This window comes from Ovis canadensis, chromosome 26 (assembly GCF_042477335.2).
Source record: "Ovis canadensis isolate MfBH-ARS-UI-01 breed Bighorn chromosome 26, ARS-UI_OviCan_v2, whole genome shotgun sequence".
NCBI classification, from domain to species: Eukaryota; Metazoa; Chordata; class Mammalia; order Artiodactyla; family Bovidae; genus Ovis; species Ovis canadensis.
Window position 1 is genome coordinate 50,267,453 of NC_091270.1, and position 23,636 is coordinate 50,291,088.

The 23,636-nt window shown below is 38.1% G+C and overlaps 1 protein-coding gene across 1 annotated transcript in view; it reads right to left on the reverse strand.

Moving 5' to 3' along the window:
• LOC138430925 (A disintegrin and metallopeptidase domain 3-like) overlaps positions 1-23,201 on the reverse strand; it is a 100,793-nt gene extending 77,592 nt beyond the window's left edge. Inside the window, exons 1-6 of the mRNA XM_069572947.2 lie at positions 23,144-23,201; positions 22,557-22,639; positions 14,424-14,479; positions 12,154-12,232; positions 4,481-4,557; positions 3,848-4,025 (exon numbers count right to left, since the gene is read on the reverse strand). Of these exons, the coding sequence (XP_069429048.2) occupies positions 3,848-4,025; positions 4,481-4,557; positions 12,154-12,232; positions 14,424-14,479; positions 22,557-22,639; positions 23,144-23,201 (531 nt within the window). The remainder of the gene's footprint in view (positions 1-3,847; positions 4,026-4,480; positions 4,558-12,153; positions 12,233-14,423; positions 14,480-22,556; positions 22,640-23,143) is intronic.
• Between the last annotated feature and the right edge of the window lie 435 nt (positions 23,202-23,636).

The following is a 23,636-nucleotide window of genomic DNA, read 5'->3' on the forward strand; positions in this document are numbered from 1 at the left end:
AGAATGGTTCTCTGGGGTTGTATTATTTAGATTAGAATTTTATTTATGTATTATTTTTTAATGCTGTAACTTACAATAATAATTTAAACTCTCTAGGTCTCTGCTTCCTTCTGAAGAGAGGGATAATTGCCCTCACTCAGAATTGTAGAAAGAATGGGAAAGACTGGGAATACTGTCAAGGTCCTACAACAAGTCTTGTCACCTAGTACATAAATATATAACAATATCAATATTTTTTTAACTCATTTTGCATCATGTAATTTGTGTTATATTTTATATTTATATTTGTTTTTATGTCCCATGTTTATTAATTTTGTATTCTTCTTTCAGAATACATTCATTTCTTTCATGTGAAACTTTTGTTGAACAAATGGTGGGGACAAGTGACTTACACTCTATGTGGTTCATAAGAAATGACCAATTTTTCAAGAATGACATTGCTCCTTCTCTGAGAGAAAAGAAGTCCGTGAGAGATACCTGTTCAGCTCAGGTTTATCAAGATGGGGATTCAGACACTCTCCACCCTTTACTGCTATCTGAATTCCAATACTATTGGGGACACTTTGAGGCCCTGAGTTGAAGCTGGAAAAGCAAACAGCTAGCATTTTCATCTACCTTGGTCTTTGCATGAGCAAAGCCCACACATCATGTTAAACCACTGACAGGAATTCCTCACCTCAAAATCTCGTGGTATTTGACCTAATAGTGTTTACTCATGAAGAATACAGTTTGAGGATAACAGCTTACAAAGTTGTTCCATCTCTTGATTTGACAGAAAATTCAGTGTATTTGGCAACTACTCCTTAGAAATTTGGTTGTGTTGTGGTCTGCTAATTTTCTCATTCCTGGTGAGTCTCTCTCTGTTATTCTAAGTGTGGTTTGTTTTACACATTAGGAAAGGTATACACAATAGGCAGGAAAGAACTGGTTTTAATGAAAAATATCAGTTATGTAGTTCTGACTGGGTAAATAAATACAGGCTGAAAACGACCTTACCTTATTTTAAGTAATTTTTGTGTTGCCTTTCAATCTTCAATATTGGTGCTAAATAGTTTCATGCCATTCTATATTGTGTTTATATAGAAGAAATCAGATGTTTAAAAATATTGGTTCAGAACCCCTGCTTAAATCATTTTGATTCTCAATTTCATCTGTATTAGAACTCATACCATATCACCTGTATTGTTAAACACTTTGAATTTTTCCATGACAACATCTACCATATTACATTGTTTCATCCTGTGTCTAGTGCTTCTTCATATTAGGCATTGATAGCATATTGCAACATCTATGAACACATATGGAGCTTATGGTCTGCTGTCTTCAGAGAGTGTAAATTATCTGGAATGCTTAATGGGAAAACCTTGCTGTCAACATGCTTGGTTTTGATTCTTTGGGGTGGTTCAATTCCCTCCTGGATTCTCATGAACATCTTAGAATGTTTAAACTAATTTCCCAACATCTAGTGTGTCAAGTTTAATATATTCACACTAATTTCGGTATCATAACCACCTTCTATTATGATTTACAAAGACATCTATGCCTGGTGACCACACTTCACACATTCCACCCAAGAAGAGTCCTAGACCAGCTGTGAGTTTATAGCAGAAACAATTGTTTAGGAGAGGAAATTAGGTTTTATACATATTTTTAAACTGATTTTCAACCACCTGTCTCCCTAAACCCACCCTTAATATCATTTCCTTAGGTATTTGGGCTCACAGTTAAAAAGACATTTCAGTAGTTCCCTTGTGCAAGGGTCCCCAGTCTTGGGCCACCAATCAGTAACAGCAGTGATATCCCTGGTTTCTTTTTAGTTCTGAAATTTTAGTGTCTTTTATTTCATATTGCATTCTATTTTGTATCCAAATTTTCCATATTTAGTTCCACTTACCTTGTTTCAGTACATGAGAAACTATTGATAGCAAATACAAATAGTAGTAGGAGGAGCAATATTTATTGATATTCATCAATCACTTACATTTCTGACATACTATGCTAAGTAATTTTCAATTACAAATTTATGGAAACTCTAGAGTACCTGTGTGACTTGGGTATTATTTTTAGTATTGGATTTTTACAGATGAGAAGATTTAAGTATAAAAAGATGATATGCTGCCGCTGCTAAGGCACTTCAGTCGCGTCCAACTCGGTGAGACCCCATAGATGGCAGCTCACCAGGCCCCCCGTCCCTGGGATTCTCCAGGCAAGAGTACTGGAGTGGGGTGTTAATTCCTTCTCCAACGCATGAAAGTGAAAAGAGAAAGTGAAGTCGCTCAGTCGTGCCCTACTTGTAGCGACCCCATGGACTGCAGCCTACCAGATTCCTCCATCCATGGGATTTTCCAGGCATGAATACTGGAGTGGGGTGCCATTGCCTTATTACTCAGCCAAATACTTGTGGCTACAGCCTTATTGACTAGAACTTCAAGCTATGGCAGCTGGAACTGTATGTTGCCTTTGCCTCTATCAACCCCTCTCTTATTGCTGACTCTTCAAGTCAAGTTGGGGGTTTCAAGGGCAGGGCTATTTGTCTTTGCCATAACATGTCAATCCATTTGGGTTTTCCCACTGCCATAGAAGAGGGTTCATGGAAACCTTTAAAGTTATTTTATGTGACAGTGCTCTGCTTCAGTTTTGAAATGGTCTTCAATTGTGTCAGTGTTGTACTGCAACAGGCAGATGGCATAGGGTTGGGAGTCACATCTCAGTTCTATTAAAAAGGAAATTTTCATTTCTATATAAAACTATATTTCATCATTTTTATGACATTCTGAAAGGGTAATTTTAAAAATCTGCATTTACACCAATATTTTTGGCAAAATAAAAAATATTAAAGCAACAATGAGATGGGAGACCATAAAAATTTAAATTCACATTTTATATTATAATTTTGTTTTGCCTCTCTAAACAAGATATCCAATTTTGCTATAAATATGTGGACACAGTTTCATTTTCTTAACTTTTGATGGCAAAATGTAAAGTTGTGCAAACATTCTTAAGGAGGAAGTTAGAATATATATATCTAAAAATCTTGGAAATATGCCTATTTCTAGATAAAAACAATTTTAAGAAAAATGTGACTGTTCAAAAATCTGGTACATTCATGCAGTATTTCTTGCTTAAAGTTAAAAACATAAATATGCAAAATATGCCATAATGAAAGCATATGTTTTAAATTTATATATATATATATATAATACATTAAAGTGAAGTTGCTCAGTCGTGTCCGACTCTTTGTGACCCCATGGACTGTACCCTCAAGGCTTCTCTGTCCATGGAATTTTCCAGGCAAGAGTACTGGAGTGGGTTGCCAAGTATATGAAAAACAGTATATTGAAATAATTTTCCTGGATAGCCTTTTGTCTAGAGAATAGTATTGTGGTCAATTTTTATCATCCTTCTGCTTATATTTAAATTTTTAATAATATTAACTAACATTAATTTAAAATGATAATAAATGCAATGTAACTTAATGATAAGTGAAAACATATGTTTTCATGTTTGGGAACTCATGTACCCCAGTGGTGGATTCATGTCAATGTATGGCAAAACCAATACAGTATTGTAAAGTAAAATAAGTAAAAATAAAAATTTTTTAAAAAGGTAAAAAAAAAAGGCATATCTGCATAAAATACTTAAAATTAGGTATATGTGAGAATTTTAAATTACATATTTACAGTTGTTAAATTTTTTAATATTATATGACTAATCAAAATATATTTAAACTAAATACCTTATAAGAGAAGGCTTTAATATAACCAGTATCACTTTAAATTTGTTTTCCAAATGTAACAGATATCAATGTGAATATGTTTATCACAATTTGTATACACGAGTTACTTACATTTGATTTCACAAGAATTTTGTAGGATTGATCTGCAAATTGAGTGGTAGAACTGTTCTCTGATATGGGAGAAAAATCACTTTTTTTATCCCTGAATGGATAAATCACATGCTCATATGTAGTTGATGATTCCAGTGGTTCAATTCCATAACTGACATTCTCAAATTGCAATAATCCCCTGAATATTGAAACACATAAAAAAGAAATTAAAAATATGGATTTCTCAATAATAAACATAAATATTAAAAGAAAACATTAAGTAGAAATTTGATAATGAGTTTGTCCCCTAATATCTAATAATAGCCCCAACCTACTTCCATCAATGTGTAAACCCAATTTTCGACCTCCTTCTATTATAGCATTTAAGAGTCATTGCAGTTCTAGAGTGGCTCAGTAATACGGATATTTCTCATTCTGATGACAGCTATTTCTGAATGAATTTTATAATTGCAAGCCTGGCAGAGACAAAGAGTATAGTGGAAAAGATAAGACAAGCAGGCACAGAAAGTAGATGAGAAGAAACACAGCGTAAGTATTTATTTTCTTTGTCTTCCATCTACCCTTCAAGAAGTTTCTAAAAGTTAAAGGGCACACTAGATATCGACTATGGTACATTCTGGAATATGTCATTACCTGAGTCCAGAGCAGGTACTAAGTGTCGCAGCTGAATTTGGAATCTCTGTGGCATATCCTTGGTAAAAGCAATGGCCCTGCACAGGAGTAATATAAAGATACATCGGTAATGATTAGCAAACAAAGAGTTTGATTTTATTGATAACTCTCATTCTAGACATCATCAAATATAACATTTAAGCATTCCATTATACAGTTCAACAGACATTTCCTTTCCTTTTTATCTTTCTACAGTCTTTTCCCCTTGACACTCTTCTGACTTTGAATATTCACAACTCCTATTCTTTCCCAAAGGATTTTTGCTGTAAATCTGAACTTTCCATAAATAACATTCTGATCTATATCTTGTCATTCTCAGTCTACATTTTGAATATATAGTCTAAAAATTCTACCTCAGGTAATCACTGGCATTAACTTGACTTCCACTCTGAGCATTTCATTTTTTTTATTCTAAGTAAGACCAAAATATCTTAACTGACATTTCTTCACTATTTTTTCATATCTCACCATGTTGATCATCTTTACTTGAAAGTCTCTTCTCAATGGACATTTAAAACATTACTCTTCCTATGTTCTCCACTGATACAGTCTTTTACTGAATATTTCCTCTTCCTTAAAGAAGTGTAGTGATATCTAGAATCAGCCTTGTTCTTCAGTTAATCCTGGACTATGAACACACTATTATCATCACATTCTCATGTATGAATATGATTCTATGGCATTAGTGCCCAGACATAGAAACCCATCAGTAAGCATTCACTCATCTCAATACTTGGCTTAACTCCTATCTCCAACTGATAGTGGCAGAGCATACACACTCCACTGTCAGATAACAGTAGCAGCCAATTCTGCCCACAGTGGTGTCAGTAAACTATGCCACAAACCTTCACAAAGACGTAGAATGCAAACCAGGTCCCAACATTTACCCAGCAGAAGACAGCATCACAGTTTATGCATCTCCTGGCCTTGCATGCCCAATAAGAGAAAATGATCCTCGTGAGATAACTCTCAACACTCCAAACTCAAAGCAGCAAAGAGTGGCCTAGATAAAAAACCTTCCTCTCTCAGGGGCACTAGCAGAGACAGACTGAGAAGCATATTGATAGCCAGTGACTGACATACAGCTAGAGGAAATGTTCTCCATTATATGGTTCCCTCATCAACCAACATTACCAAGTAACAGAGGGTGGCCCAAGAAAGAAATGTTTCCTGCCATGGGCTGCCCTGGCAGAGATCCAGTGAGCTCCATTCCAAGAAAGCTAAATGGTCACTGGAGCAACAACCACACTAAATTTGAACTTAAACAGGGTGATTGCCTTCAACAATAGAAGATTTCAATGACAAGGATACAATCTAAAACTATATACTACATCAAGAACCAAGAATATCACAACAAAATGTGAGAAGACACCAGATGCTGCATATTGAGATTAGCCACATACTGGAATGATTCAATGGATTTTAAAGCAGCTGTATGTCTTCTTTGGAGAAATGTCTATTTAGTTCTTTGGCCCATTTTTTGATTGGGTCGTTTATTTTTCTGGAGTTGAGCTGCATAGACATTTCTCCAAAGAAGACATACGGATGGCTAACAAACACATGAAAAGATGCTCAACATCACTCATTATTAGAGAAATGCAAATCAAAACCACAATGAGGTACCACTTCACACCAGTCAGAATGGCTGCGATCCAAAAATCTGCAAGCAATAAATGCTGGAGAGGGTGTGGAGAAAAGGGAACCCTCCTACACTGTTGGTGGGAATGCAAACTAGTACAGCCACTATGGAGAACAGTGTGGAGATTCCTTAAAAAATTGCAAATAGAACTACCTTATGACCCAGCAATCCCACTTCTGGGCATACACACCGAGGAAACCAGAATTGAAAGAGACACATGTACCCCAATGTTCATTGCAGCACTGTTTATAATAGCCAGGACATGGAAACAACCTAGATGTCCATCAGCAGATGAATGGATAAGAAAGCTGTGGTACATATACACAATGGAGTATTACTCAGCCGTTAAAAAGAATTCATTTGAATCAGTTCTGATGAGATGGATGAAACTGGAGCCGATTATACAGAGTGAAGTAAGCCAGAAAGAAAAACACCAATACAGTATACTAACACATATATATGGAATTTAGGAAGATGGCAATGACGACCCTGTATGCAAGACAGGGAAAGAGACACAGATGTGTATAACGGACTTTTGGACTCAGAGGGAGAGGGAGAGGGTGGGATGATTTGGGAGAATGACATTCTAACATGTATACTATCATGTAAGAATTGAATCGCCAGTCTATGTCTGACGCAGGATGCAGCATGCTTGGGGCTGGTGCATGGGGATGACCCAGAAAGATGTTCAAAAAAAAAAAAAAAATAAAGCAGCTGTAAAAATACTCATTCAATGAACATTTTAAAAGCATCCTGAAACAACTGAAAGAATAAGGAAATTTCGGAAATGAAATAGAAGCTATTAAAAATAACAACTAAGAAATTAGAAACATAATATAATTTAAAAAAAAACCCAAACAAAGAAAACAACCCAAACTGGGTAGGAACAAACACAGAGTGCAGATGGCAAGGGATGGAATCAGTGAACCTGAGACAGATGCATAAATGAAAGAGACACAGATGCATAGAACAGTCTTTTGGACTCTGTGGGAGAGGGAGAGGATGGGATGATTTGGGAGGATAGCATTGAAACATGTATAATATCACATATGAAACAAAAAAAAAAGACGGAAAAGAAAAAAATTTACCCAATATATAAATCACAGGAAAATTAAGAAAATAAATAGAGTTTCAAGAACACATGGAACATTACCAATTTTTAAAAATATATGTCAGAATCCATGAAGGAGTACCAGAAAGAATTAGCAGAGTAGAAAAAATATTCAAAGAAATAAAGGCTTAATCCTGGTCAAAAGACAGTGATTTAGAAATCCCTGGATCTGCCATCCTTCAACAAATACACCAAGTGAGTAGCAATCAATGCACCAATTCCATCTGTGAGAGACCATGAAATAACAGACTGGCTCGTGCACATCTTTTGGTGAATGCAACATCAGATGCACCAAAGCCAGTAGGGAGATTTGGGATGCCTGTTCACCAGAGAGTCCGCCCCAGAGATTCGATTAGATTAGAAAGAGATAATCTAGCTTCCAGATTGACCAGGGCAGGAGAAGGTGTTGTTCAAGCAAACAGTACCCCAGTGTTTTTGAGGAGAAGACCCAAGCAACAGGGTCACCAAACCTGGGCAGTCTAGTCAACGAGAGCACAATGGAGATGGTGGCTTGGGTTACTTGACACCACTGACTCCCTTCCCTGCTTGTTCACACTCATTACAGAGTGAGAAGAAGAAAAATCCCACCTCTCTGCCTCCATGGCAGGAGACAATAGTGGACGGATTGAATGCAGTGCTCCCACTTCACCAATACTGCCCCAAGGACCAGCATCTGGCTTCTCAGATCTTGCAGTACTATAGCCACGGTACAGTCTGTGGGAGAACAGAGGCACTGACCTGGGATGACAGAGAACAGTGAGCATACCTTCTGAGACAGAGCCAGTGCAAGGAAACCCCCGAGGTCTACTTCTACCTGAAGAGAAGAACAGCTGGTAGAGGACCCCCGAATCACTGGCCGGGCTGGTTTGTGGGGGTGTCCTTCTGGACACGGCCACTCATGAAAACCCTGTGAGGGGACTGCTTTCCTAATAAGCAGACACCAGTGTAGAGTGTTAAGTAAAATGAGGAACAAGGAAATGATATCTCAAACAAAGGAACAAGGTACAGGCTGAATTGACACTAGAGAAATAAAATTAATGTACCTAATAAAAAATTAAAAATAAAGATGTTCCCATAAAGATGCTCATTGAAGTTAGGAGAACAATGCAGGAACCAAGTGAGAGTTTGAAAATAAAAAAAACACAACCAGATAAAATATTAAAAGTATCAAACAGAAATCATGGAGCTGTAGAATAATTGCTGTTGTTGTTTAGTTGCCAAGTCATGTCAAACTCTTTCACTACCCCAAAGACTGTAGCCCACCTGACTCTTCTGCCCATGGGACTTTCCAGATGAGAATACTGGAGTGGATTGCCATTTTCTTCTGCAAGGAGTTTTCTTAACTCATAAATTGAACCCGTCCCCTGCATTGGCAGGTTCTTTACCACTAAACCACCAGGGAAGCCATAATGACTGAGCTGAAAAAATTCAGTAGAAGTCTTCAGCAGCAGATTACATCAGACAGAAGAAAGACTCAATTCAACTCCAACAGATCAAAGGAGCAAAGGAAGACAGTAGAAAGTGATCAAATCTTAAAGGAGTTATGGGATAGTAATTAAAGTTTCCACTTTGGAAACTAGAAAAAAAGAAAAGCAAGTTAAATCCAAAGTAAGCAACAGAAAAGAAATATTTAGAATTGATAAACCTCTTTCCAGGTGTGCTAAGAGAGATGATACTAATTACTGATATCAGTAGTATAAAAGAAGTATCTTAACTATAGCCTCATGTACACTAAAAGAATAATAAAGGAATGAGATAAACAACTCTATGTCCACCAATTTTAAATCCTGGATAAAATGGTCCAACTATTTGAAACACACCATTTGTCAAACCTCATGTAAGAGGAAATAGACAATCTGACTAGTCTGATTCTCTTAAAGAAGTTGAATAATATTGATCACTTGCCAAATTGCAAAGCAGCAAGCAGGCCCAGATGTTGTCACTGCTGAATTCTGCCAAACATTTGCGTAAACCATATCAAATCTCTATACATTCCTTCAAAATATAGAAACAGAACAAATTCTTCTAATGCATGCTATGTGGGCCAATATTATACCAAAAGCAAAACAACCAATGATACTTAAAAAAAAAAAAGAGGTACACATTAAAATCTCTCATGAGCATATATGCAAAGATTCTCAACATCATATTAGGAAATAAAAATCAACAATAAATTTAAAAATTGTAAACCAAAACCAAGTGGGATTTATCCCAGATATGCAAAGGAGGTTCCACATTCAAAATTCAAGTAATAAAAGCAATTACTACATAGGTTAAAGAAGAAAAATATTAGTAAATTGAGCAATGCTACACAGTATAAATTTAACATACAAAAATCATTTGTGTTTCTACAAACTAACAAACTGTCAGAAAGAGAAATTAACAAAACAATTCCACTTACAATAGCATCCAAAAGAATAAAATATTTTTGATTAAATTAAACCAAGGAAGAAAAAGACCTGTACTCTAAACCTATAGTACACTGAGGAAAGAAATTATGACACAATGGAAAGAGATCCAATGATCATGGATTGGGGGAATTCTTATGGTCATAATTCCCATACCACCTAAAGCAATCTACAAATTCAATGTGATTCCTACACAATATCCAACAGCATTTTTCACAGAACCAGAAAAAATGATCCTGAAATTCTTATGTATCCACACACAAACACACACACACAAATCCAAATAGGCCATAATCTTGATAAGGCTGAGGTATCACATTTCCTGATTCAAATGACATTAAGCCTTCTCTTTCCCTCAATCTTTTCCAGATGGATGGTCACCTATTAAGTTTTGTCCTTAACATATTAGAATAAGAAGAGCAAAATAAACCTGCAGCAAGGTATCAGGGAGAAAAGAAATACAGCAAAAAGCTGTGACATTGAAAATAAGATAACAGCAAAGAAAATCAAAGCAAGAAACAGTCGGTTCTTTGATATGTGCAATAAATTGAAAAATCTCTAGTAAGACTGACAGTTAGAAAAGAGGAGTCACATATCATCAATGACTGAAATGAACCAACACATCACTAAAGCTCCTGTAAGTCATTAAAAGAATAATAAAGACTATTACAAAATTCCATGCAGAAATGCCGCTGAGATGAAACAGACCAATTACTTAAAAAACTAGAACCTACCAAAGCAATCAAAAAAAAAAGACAAATAAAATTGCCTATGACTATTAAACAAATTGAACTGCTAATTTAATAGCTCCCAACACACACACATGCAAAATCCCAAAGCCCAGGGATTTCACTGTAGAATTTTACCAAGTACCTTAAGAATTAACAAGTATTTATGCAATGTCCTCCTGAAAAACAAGAGAGAATGCATTCCTTTTTGATGTATTTGCGCTTCCCTGGTGGCTCAGATGGTAAAGCATCTGCCTGCAATGTGGGAGACCCGGATTCGATTCCTGGGTTGGGAAGATCCCCTGGAGAAAGAAATGGCAATCCACTCCAGAGCTCTTACCTGGAAAATCCCATGGACAGAGGAGCCTGACAGGCTATAGTCTATGGGGTCACAAAGAGTCGGACATGGCTGAGCGACTTCACAGACAGACAGTATCACTCTAATCTAAAAATTAGACAAAGTCACTACAAAAAAAGAAAATCATAGACCAATATTTTTCATGAAATTAGGCCCCAAAAATTCTCAAGAAATTGTTAGCAAGTCAAATCCAGGCACAAATAAAAATTTCATACAAGACCAAGTTTGGATTTTTATAGGTATGAAAGGTATTTTCTAGGTATTGTATCAATATTTGAAAATCAGTCAAAGCAATACACTATCTCAACATCATATGATCATATCAACTAATACAGAAAAGACATCTTATACAATTAATTACATTCCCCATCATGGGGCAGAAAAACAAACAGATTCTTACCAATCTAGGAACAGTGAATTTCCTTAACTTTGTAAAGACCATATTAAAAAAAAAACACACACACACACAAAAACCCCAAACCTATTTCTAACATTATCCTTAGTGGTGAATGACTGAATACGTTACCCTATAATTCAGAAAATCCAAACTCATAAGAAGTCCTATTTGATTCAACTCTTGTACCATAGTTAAGACATTATTCCTGGTCAGAGGACCAAGTTCAATGTGATACTCACCCTCTGTGCTTCCTTTCTGTCAGAGGAAGAATTCCTGATTTTTCTTTTAACTGTCTAATGTCTGAAACCAAGTGTCTCATGAATTCTGTCCTACTTTCTACTTGCAGATGGTGAGAAAGAGAAATGTTGTACCGGTTACCATATTTTAAATATCATTCTCTCTGAATCGTAGCACAGCAACAGAATTTGAACAAACACTTGCATTCGTATCTTCATCATCTATTCTGGCAAACTACATATCTTAGACTAAAGCTAACTTCTTCATATTCTTTTAAACCTTTTTTGACTCTTATCTGCATTGGGGGATATAATTCAAATTTCTGTGGTTTTCATGTAAACATATTAGGATTTAGTACTCCATATGCTATAGCAGCTTTATTTTTCTGTGCTCTTTCTGTGAAGTGGTTTCCACTGTTCCCTCCACTGCTCAGCTCCTATGACACCGTCAACAAAAATTCTCCCTGTGTTTAGAGGCTTCTGAGTTCCTTTCCCCACTTCTTTCTCCTCTCAAGTTCCTACAACTACTTCCAGTGAATGTAAATGACCTTTTCAATTAAGTGATTCCTGAGTTTCACATTCTACAATGCTCATTCTATTCAACATGTTTTCATAGCAACAGCCACATTATGTTTAGGTTTGTGATCAATCTGCTTGCCCAACAATCTGGCTGAGCATAAGGGAGGCTCATTCTTCTCACCAATGATACCTTTACCACAAAAGGATAAAAATCTACAAAACATAAAGTAAAATTTACCTTTATAAATGAAGAATCTGGATATAACACCCCCGATTTGTTGTATGAATACACCAGGAGATTAGAGTCTAAAAATGACCTAATTCAACCAAAACAATAAACTTTGTTTTAATAACAGCATTAATAAAAGTAACTTCCAGAGTTATGACATTTAAGAAAAACATTACTTTCCACTTTATAAGCTTAAATATGCAAAAATGAAATGGGCTCCTTGGACTGCAAGAAGATCAACCCATTCAATCCTAAAGGAAATCAGTCCTGAATATTGACTGGAAGGACTGATGCTGAAGCTGAAGCTCCAATAATTTGGCCACCTGATGCAAAGAATGGATTTATTGGAGAAGACCCTGATGCTGGGGAAGATCGAAGGCAGGAGGAGAAGGGGGTGACAGATGATAAGATGGTTGGATGGCATGAGTTTGAGTAAGTTCTGGGAGTTGATGATGGACAGGGAGGCCTGGCGTTCTGCAGTCCACGGGGTTGCAAAGAGTCAGACAAGACTGAGGGACTGAACTGACCTGAAGTGGGTTCATCTCTCCATTGTCTACCTTTCTTTCTGATAGCGTGTTATGTATATAAGAGAAAACAAGAACCAGAATGACCAGACGCAGGTGTGGGCACTGTAATGATACAGATTGATGCTGCAGTCTATGAAGTACCAAAGAGTCATACGTGACTCAGCAACATGCAAATCGCTAGAAATGCACTTGGAAAATGGTACTTGCTCAGTAAATGTCAGTTACTGTTGTTCTTGTCTTTATTATTATTACTGTTATCTGGTCCCATCACTTCATGGAAAATATATGGGGAAACAGTGGAAACAGTGTCAGACTTTATTTTTGGGGGGCTCCAAAATCACTGCAGATGGTGATTGCAGCCATGAAATTAAAAGACACTTACTCCTTGGAAGAAAAGTTATGACCAAACTAGATAGCATATTGAACAGCAGAGACATCACTTTGCCAACAAAGGTCCGTCTAGTCAGGACTATGGTTTTTCCAGTGGTCATGTATGGATGTGAGAGTTGGACTGTGAAGAAAGCTGATTGCCAAAGAATAGATGCTTTTGAACTGTGGTGTTGGAGAAGACTCTTGAGAGTCCCTTGGACTGCAAGGAGATCCAACCAGTCCATTCTGAAGGAGGTCAGCCCTGGGATTTCTTTGGAGGGAATGATGCTGGAGCTGAAACTCCAGTACTTTGGCCAACTCATGCGAAGAGTTGACTCACTGGTAAAGACTCTGATGCTGGGAGGGATTGGAGGCAGGAGGAGAAGGGCACGACAGTGGATGAGATGGCTGGATGGCATCACTGACTCGATGGATGTGAGTCTGAGTGAACTCCGGGAGTTGGTTATGGACAGGGAGGCCCGGCGTGCTGCGACTCATGGGGTCACAAAGAGTCGGACACGACTGAGCGACTGAACTGAACTGAACTGATGACTATTTTTAGCATTCATCCTTCTTGATACAGAAGTCCATTAATTTATACCAAGTCTGTTATATAACAAAATCTCAATGTTATAAAAATACGTGGATGAGGATGCTTCTTGTCAGAGTCTATAGTGACAATCCCTGGAAATAACCGCATTACCCATCAATACTATATACCATGCATTCTCACTACTATAAATGAGTGAAAATATACATACAGAGAAAGAATATATATGCTGTTATTAAATAAGACACTTGCAGAAGACAATTTGCATTTGAGCAAAGAAATCCTTTTTTGGGTAGGTTTCTGTATGTTTTATTTCAGATAAAGATGAAATTTAGATTTGAAAATCATGGAGTGATACACACAGGATATTGATGTTGGTTTCCTCACAGAATGAAAGCAGAAATCTGAAGACATTTAAAGTATACACTATAGCAAAATGAGACAAACTGAGAGTGTAACATTAAACAAAATGCATAAAGTCACATAATTATGTAAAATGACATGAAACAAACAAACTGAATTATGGGCAGATAACATTAGTTCATTTACAATTGTAATGTAATTAAATGTAAGGAGTTACATAAAATGATGTGCATGTATTTCATATGCTCTAATATTTATATCATTATAGTTGAATCTGAATATTAGACTTAAGATCTAATGATAATGACTCAAAAGTCTAATCTGACATGATTTAACAAGAAGACTTAACATGTTAAATAAAATACTCATGCTTTTGAATGTTTAGGCTTTAATGTAGACTCAGTTATAGGAAGCCATTAAAAACTTAAGAAACTAAAAACAACTCTATGAAAAGAAGAATGTCCACTTACTGTTTTTCAAGTGGGAAAGTGTATGTTTTCTTGTCAATTTGGATGGAATAGGAGACCTATAGCAAAGGATTCAGAGAAAAAGTAATTATTAGATAGTTCAAATCTCTGAAAGTCGAAAGTCCTAATTTTGAAAAATATGTACTCTTTCATATAAACAGGGATGATATCATGTATCAAAATTATGTATACTGGAGAAGGAAATGACAACCAAATCCAGTATTCTTGTCTGTGAAATCACATGGACAGGAACCTGGCAGGCCACAGTCCATGGAGTCTCAAAACAGTCAGAAATGTCTAAGAGACTAAAAACAACAAAAACAAACTATATTATCTCCACTTCTACATAGATATACAATTACAGTTATTTTTCTTCAATCTTGGAACATCTGACAGGGTTAATCATAATCCAAGTTACATAAAATCTAGGATTATAAATCTACTGCAAATGTAAGAGCATTAGTTATTAGCATTAAAGTCTCATAAACAAATTTTCACTTAAAATGTTAGATTTAGAAATGTTGAGTAAACTTTGAAGAAATTTGAGTTTTCTGATCTTTCCTTACTTTGCAGTTGCCAGAGAAAATAAAAGGAAAATTAAAGAATACAAAGCAAGTTTCTTTCTAAGATAAAACTAAAATTACACTAAAATCTGATGTTCACCTAAAGGCACCATTCAGAAAGCTAAAAGGCAGTTCTACTAAAGGATGATATCTGGAATTCATATTCTATTGGCCAGTTCACATTTGTGTGAGTCTCACTTCTAACATACATCTCGTCCTTCTCATTTTCTTTAGTCTATCTCACCAAATGTTTTGTTTTACCTGCTTCTCAGAAATCAACTTTTGACATTGGGAATCTGAGCTACTTCAGTTTATGTATTTTTTCATTAATTCTACCTCTTCATTGAAGGAGAATCTGTAAGAATTTTAAGGATATAGTTATTTCTCTATTTTTAAATTTCCAACCATTTATTGTCACCTATTTATTAGGGGATAGGAGTATATATTATGCTATTATATGAACTTCAGAGCATGATTTAAGTTTTTCTCTGCAATTTTTTCATTCTCATTCATTGTTTATTATTTAATATTGGTTACAGTTTATGATCTCTCCATCAACTCAAGAACCACATACAAATATATTTTTAAATTTTCAAATACATTTCTCAGTCTTTTTGTTAAGTTTTAACCTAACTGTACTGTTCCCAGATAATCAGTGCTATTCTATCCCTATATGTTTTTCATTTATTTATTTTCCTTGCTGTGGTATTTCATTAAATGACATCATATATTCTTGAAAAGTATAAGAAGTCTTCTTCAGAAGCATTATTTAAAATGGACACAGAGCATACGTGCAGCTTGGTTAGAAAAGTTCCTAGGGAGGGAGGTGGGAGAGGGGTTCAGAATGGGGAACACGTGTACACCCGTGGCAGATTCATGTCGATGTATGACAAAACCAATGTAATATTATAAAGAGATTAGCCTCCAATTAAAATGAATAGATTTATATTAAAAATGTTTAAGTTCTGTTTCTGGAAATAGTGACAAGTTTGGATGTTTCTGACTCTTGGCTAAAACAAGGGCATTGAGACTTAAAATTGATGCTGGTGCACGGGGATGATCCAGAGAGATGATATGCGGTGGGAGGTGGGAAGCGGGTTCAGGATTGGGAACTCATGTACACCCATGGCGGATTCATGTTAATATATGGCAAAACCAATACAGTATTGTAAAGCAAAATAAAGTAAAAAAAATATAATAATAATAAAAAATTGATGCAGTTGACAGTAAAAACCCCCCTGGCCAAGGTTAGCTTCTGTTGTGTTTCCCTAACTAGTTCAAAAAGGCTAACTTGGTTACTTAAGAGGTCACTGAAAGCTTTGTAAGGAGGTCTCCCAAAGCCAGGATTCCTCCTATAAATCTTGTGATTTTAAAGCCAGAGTCTCCACGTATTCCCAGAGCACAGGCTCACATGGAGCTAGCTCACAGGGGAAGCTTCCTGGATTCCTGATACTTACTTGAATCCTCTTTTTCTTTCTGCAACATAGCTTTTATCTTTATATAAAACCCTCATATGCGATATCCATAAAGTCCAGTGTGTCTAAACAAAGAGCAGAAAGGGGAAAACTTCATTGGGGTCACTTTATTCTTCAATGTTTTTTTTTTTTCTTGCTCAAATGTTCCTTCCCCACATGAAGAATTTTAACATTGGCCAATCAACATGTGAGAAAAAATTTAAAGGTCTGTCTATGGAAATGCATTTGAAAATTTCTCTCTGCTGTGCCATCAGTTTTCATATTATATATGGTATGACATTGTATTAAATTCATAGAAATTTAGAAACGTTATATGTTCCTTGAGAAATGAATATTTTAAAGTAACGGATGTTTATCTCATAATATTGGGTGTGTGTGTGTGTGCATGCGTGTGTGTGTAGCAAATGCTCTCTTTTTCCTGCTATTATCATGGAGCCTCATGCTTTCTTTTGGAAGCGTTTTCCCAGTGTACATTATACTCTCCTGAACATTTCAGTGTCTCCTGATGATCATTTTGGGGATGCAATAGCTTTTATACATATATAATCTCTGGTGTTTCTTGGTGCCACAAAGTGAGCCAGTCAGAAGTAAACCACCCAGTCTATAAAACCTACCCCAATGTCTAACACAGTTTTTAATTTAACAAAATTTTGAGTACCTTCCTCTCAGATCTTGCTACTGGATTTGTAATCTGATTTCTATCCCATCCCTGTGTTTTAACATCAAAACTTTTGCCTTCTGGAAAACAAAGTGCTTCCTATCCAAAGCAGTTAATTCTTATTAAAAGAGAAGTCAAAACCAGAAAAAGACTGACAACTAATCCAAATGATTCAAACAGTTGATATACAGATGCACAATCTCTTGTTAAGGCTTAGCTGAAAAACACCCGTTAGACGTGAAACATTCATTGAGGATGTTCACTAGAGCAAAGATAAGAAGATTGAAGAGGAGACCTGGAGAGGCCTCAGGTCAATAGGTATCACTATTTTTGTGAAGAAGAGTCAAACATAATGCAACTATTCTGCTAGACATTTTGCATTATTTATCAACAATTTTTTACAGTGGCTTGACCCTTGATTCTATTGAGGAAGGTTTATGAAACTATTTTCAGTTCAGTCACTGAGTCGTGTCCAACTCTTCGAGACCCAATGAACTGCACGCCAGGCCTCCCTGTCCATCACCAACTCCCAGAGTTCACCCAAACACATGTCCATTGAGTTGGTGATGCCATCCAGCCATTTCATCCTCTGTCGTCCTTTTCTCCTCCTGCCCTCATCTTCCCCAGCATCAGGGTCTTTTCAAATGAGTCAACTCTTCACATTAGGTGGGTAAAGTACTGGAGTTAAGGTTCACATTAGTCCTTCCAAAGAACACCCAGGACTGATATCCTTTAGGATGGACTGGTTGGATCTCCTTGCAGTCCAAGGGACTCTCAAGAGTCTTCTCCAAAACCACAGTTCAAAAGCATCAATTCTTCAGCTCTCAGCTTTCTTTATAGTCCAACTCTCACATACATACATGACCATTGGAAAAACCATAGCCTTGACTAGATGGGCTTTTATTGACAAAGTAATGTCTCTGTTTTTTAATTTGTTGTCTAAGTTGGTCATAACTTTCCTTCGAAGGACTAATTGTCTTTTAATTTCATGGCTGCAATCACCATCTGCAGTGATTTTGGAGCCCCCCAAAACAGGGCCAGCCACTGTTTCCACTGTTTCTCCATCTATTTCCTATGAAGTGATGGGACCAGATGCCATCGTCTTAGTTTTATGAATGTTGAGTTTTAAGCCAACTTTTTCACTCTCCTCTGTCACTGTCATCAAGAGGCATTTTAGTTCTTCTTCACTTTCTGCCATAAGGGCGGTGTCATCTGAATATCTGAGGTTATTGATTTCTCCTGGCAATCTTGATTCCAACTTGAGCTTCATCCAGCCCAGTGTTCTCATGATGTACTCTGCATATAAGTCAAATAAGCAGGGGGACAATATACAGCCTTGACATACTCCTTTTCCTATTGGGAAATAGTCCACTGTTCCATGTCCAGTTCTACCTGTTGCTTCTTGACCCGCATACAGGTTTCTCAAGAGGCAGGTCAGGTGGTCTGGTATTCCCATCTCTTTCAGAATTTTCCCGTTTATTGTGATCCCATAATCAAAGGCTTTGGCATAGTCAATAAAGCAGAAATAGATGTTTTTCTGGAACTCTCTTCCTTTTTCGATGATCCAACGGATGTTGGCAACTTCATTTTGGTTCCTCTGTGTTTTCTAAAAACTGCTTAAAAATCTGGAAGTTCACGGTTCACATACTTCTGAAGCTTGGCTTGGAGAATTTTGAGCATTAACCTACCAGCATGTGAGATGAGTGCAATTGTGCAGTAGTTTGAGCATTCTTTGACATTGCCTTTCTTTGAGATTCGAATGGAAACTGACTTTCCCAGTGCTGTGGCCATGGCTGGGTTTTCCAAATTTGCTGGCATATTAGGTGCAGCACTTTCACAGCATCATCTTTCAGAATTTGAAATAGCTCAACTGGAATTTCATCACCTCCACTAGCTTTGTTCATAGTGATGCTTCTCAAGGCCCACTTGACTTCACATTCCAGGATGTCTGGCTCTAGGTAAATGATCACACCATCATGATTATCTGGGTCGTGAAGATCTTTCTTGCACAGTTCTTCTGTGTATTCTTGTCACCTCTTAATATCTTCTACTTCTGCTAGGCCCATACTATTTCGGTCCTTTATTGAGCCCATCTTTGCCTGAAATGTTCCCTTGCTGTCTTTAATTTTCTTGAAGAGATCTCCAGTCTTTCCCATTCTATTGTTTTCCTCTATTTCTTTGCATTGGTTGCTGAGGATGACTTTCTTATCTTTCTTTGCTAATCTTTGAAACTCTGTATTAAGATGCTTATATTTTTCCTTTTCTCCTTTGCTTTTCACTTCTCTTCTTCTCACAGCTATTTGTAAGGGCTCCTCAGACAGCCATTTTACCTTTCTGCATTTCTTTTTCAAAAAGAATGAAGGGATGGAGGCATACCAAAAACAACACCCTGTTGTGTATGTGACTGGTGATGGAGAGAAGGTCCAATGCCATAAAGAGCAACACTGCATATGAACCTGGAATGTTAGGTCCATGAATCAAGGCAAGTTGGAAGTGGTCAAACAGGAGATCCAAGAGTGAATGCTGAAATTCTCAGTTCAGTTCAGTTCACTCGCTCACTCGCATCTGACTCTTTGCAACCCCATGAATCGCAGCATGCCAGGCCTCCCTGTCCATCACCAATTCCCAGAGTTCACTCAGACTCACGTCCATCGAGTCAGTGATGCCATCCAGCCATCTCATCCTCTGTCGTCCCCTTCTGCTCCTGCCCCCAATCCCTCCCAGCATCAGAGTCTTTTCCAATGAGTCAACTCTTCACATGAGGTGGCCAAAGTACTGGAGTTTCAGCTTTAGCATCATTCCTTCCAAAGATATCCCAGGGCTGATCTCCTTCAGAATGGACTGGTTGGATCTCCTTGCAGTCCAAGGGACTCTCAAGAGTCTTCTCCAACACCACAGTTCAAAAGCATCAATTCTTCAGCGCTCAGCTTGCTTCACAGTCCAACTCTCACATCCATACATGACTACTGGAAAAACCATAGCCTTGACTAAATGGACCTTCGTAGGCAGGGTAATGTCTCTGATTTTGAATATTCTATCTAGGTTGGTCATAACTTTTCTTCCAGGAGTAAGTGTCTTTTAATTTCATGGCTGCAGTCACCATCTGCAGCGATTTTGGAGCCCCAAATAATAAAGTCTGACACTGTTTCCACTGTTTCCCCATCTATTTGCCATGAAGTGTTGGGACCAGATGCCATGATCTTCGTTTTCTGAATGTTGATCTGTAAGCCAACTTTTTCACTTTCCTCTTTTACTTTCATCAAGAGGCTTTTTAGTTCCTCTTCACTTTCTGCCCTCAGGGTGGTGTCATCTGCATATCTGAGGTTATTGATATTTCTCCCGGCAATCTTGATTCCAGCCTGTGTTTCTTCCAGCCCAGCGTTTCTCATGATGTACTCTGCATAGAAGTTAAATAAGCAGAGTGACAACTTACAGCCTTGTCGTACTCCTTTTCCTATTTGGAACCAGTCTGTTGTTCCATGTCCAGTTCTAACTGTTGCTTCCTGACCTGCATACAGATTTCTCAAGAGGCAGGTCAGGTGGTCCTGTATTCCATCTCTCTCAGAATTTTCTACAGTTTATTGTGATCCACATGGTCAAAGGCTTTGTCATAGTCAATAAGGCAGAAATAGATGTTTTTCTGGAACTCTCTTGCTTTTCCCATGATCCAGCAGATGTTGGCAATTTGATCTCTGGTTCCTCTGCCTTTTCTAAAACCAGCTTGAACATCTGGAAGTTCACAGTTCACATATTGCTGAAGTCTGGCTTGGAGAATTTTTGGCATTACTTTACTAATATGTGAGATGAGTGCAATTGTACAGTAGTTTGAGCATTCTTTGGCATTGCCTCTCTTTGGGATTGGAATGACATTCTAGGAATCATCAAACTAAAATGGACTGGAATGGGTGTATTTAACTCAGAAGACCATTATATCTGCAACTGTGGGCAGGAATCCCTTGGAAGAAATGGAGCAGCCATCATAGTCAGCAAGAGTCTGGAATGCAGTACTTGGATGCACTCTCATAAACGACAGAACGATCTCTGTTCATTTTCATGGCAAACAATATCAGCAATATCACAGTGATCCAAGTCTATGCCCCGACCAGTAACACTGAAGAAGCTGAAGTTGAACAGTTCTATGAAGATGTACAAGACCATTTAAAACTAACACCCAAAAAAGATGTCCTTTTCATTATAGGGGACTGGAATGCAAAAGTAGTAATTCAAGAAACACCTGAAGTAACAGACAAATTTGGCCTTGGAGTAGAGAATGAAGCAGGGCAAAGGCTAACTGAGTTTTGCCAAGAGAATGCACTGGTCATAGCAAACACCCTCTTCCAACAACAAGAGAAGACTCTACAAATGAACATCATCAGATGGCCAACAGTGACATCAGACTGATTATATTCTTTGCAGCCACAGATGCAGAAGCTCTATAACATCAGCAAAAACAAGACTGTGAGCTGACTATGGCTCAGATCATGAACTCCTTATTTACAAATTCAGACCTAAATTGAAGAAAGTGGGGGAAACCACTAGACCATCCAGGTATGACCTAAATCAAATCCTTTATGATTACACAGTGGAAGTGAAAAATAGATTTAAGGGACTAGATTTGATAGACAGAGTGCCTAATGAACTATGGACGGAGGTTTGTGACACTGGGAGACAGGGAGACAGGGATCAAGACCATCTCCAAGAAAAACAAGAAATGACACTATTTAGCTGTCTATAATTTGAAACATTTTATGATGTTACATATAAGAAAAATAATGACTGGGCTGTTAGTAATTATCATAAAATTAACTCCTAACTCTACCCATAAAAGGAAAAGCCAACTACAACTGTCATACACGCTCATTAAAAATTTATGTGCATGTGTGTATGCATATCTCTAAAACTTCCTTCAAATTTACTGCCTTTAGAAAGTGAGATAGCCATTCACTTTCTTAACAAGTCTCTGCACTGCCTAGATTTCATTTTACAAAGTACATAAGGGACACCCTTTACCATGTTAGTCAGAAAAAAAATTACATTACTTTCATTTTTGCAAAGATACACATATGCACATATATGTTAAGTACAGGCATGAAGATATTATTTATATACTGTTATCTTAAAATCATGCTACAAGTTAAATATTTGTATGGCTTCATTTACATATATGATATATTTAAAAAGAAAATTTAGTAGATCATAGATTCCTTTTTGTGTGATACGAATTCAAGGCATTTCTTTTCTTTGTATCTGTATTTTAAAATTGTTTCATAAGGTTTATATTTACTTGAGAAATGAAAAGAAAGAACTTGTTCTCCTCAGACAAAAGGTCTGTTGAACACAATCTTGGTAGAATACAAAATGTCATGAAGGCATGCATCAGTTGGGGTCTTGCACTCTATTAAAAATAAAACTCTTTATTTTAAAGTGATTTGTTAATTACATGCGTTTCTGAAATACTGCCATCTTTGGTGTTTGTCTCAATCTTCCGTGGCACTGTAATTTGTAGACGTGCTGTTTCAGAGTCTGCAGTAAGGAAAACAAGAGTGAACATTCCCCAGGGCATGACCGCATCCTTTCTTACTTGTCCTCTCCTATCACATCACTTGTGGATATTCCAAGCCCCAGTGGGCGTGTCTGCACTCATGTGCGCTCGTGCAGACATACGCGCGCGTGAGTGCACACACACACACACACACACAAACACACACCCCAAAATATCATACTGTGTAGGGTTTTAAGAAGAGGTCCACTGGACCCCATCCAGGATCCTCTCCCTACCTCCACCCCCATGCCGCCTCCCTAGAAGACCTGTGTCCCCGTCTGGGAGTGAGGGACAACTATCCCAGTCCTGCTCTGAGCCCTCCGACCAACGGGCCTGGCAAAACCCTGAAACTGGGCAGGACTTCAGCCAAATCCTGGCTCTCCCCGACCTGGGCTTCTGGGGCCAGGAGGACAACGCCCTCCACCACCGCACCAAGGGACACTGTGATGATGGGGCCCCTTCCTCTCCAGCAGATCCTCACTTACGATGGCCCGCAGAGGCCAGCTGGCCCAACCCTGTGAGGAGTAGCAGGGGAGATAACATCGCCTGGCCGGCCTCGCCTCAGGGAAGTCGGTTGACTGGATATGGCTCGCGGGATTTGCCGAGAGAGGCGGGGATTGGGTACTCGGTCTCAGAGGGGCGTGGCTGGGCTGGGGCTGAGGGGAAAGGTTAGAAGGCGGAGAGAAGGGACTGGGCTGGAGAAGGGCGGGGCTGGAGAAGGGCGGGGCTGGAGAAGGGCGGGGCTGGAGAAGGGCGGGGCTGGAGAAGGGGGAGGCTGGAGAAGGGGGAGGCTGGAGAAGGGGGAGGCTGGAGAAGGGGGAGGCTGGAGAAGGGGGAGGCTGGAGAAGGGGGAGGCTGGAGAAGGGGGAGGCTGGAGGGCAGAGAGGAGAGGCGGGTCTAGAGTTGCAAGGGGAGGTTTAGGGGGAGGGATGGGACAGCTTTCGGACGGTTGAGGCTAGAAGGCGGGCAAAGTGGGGT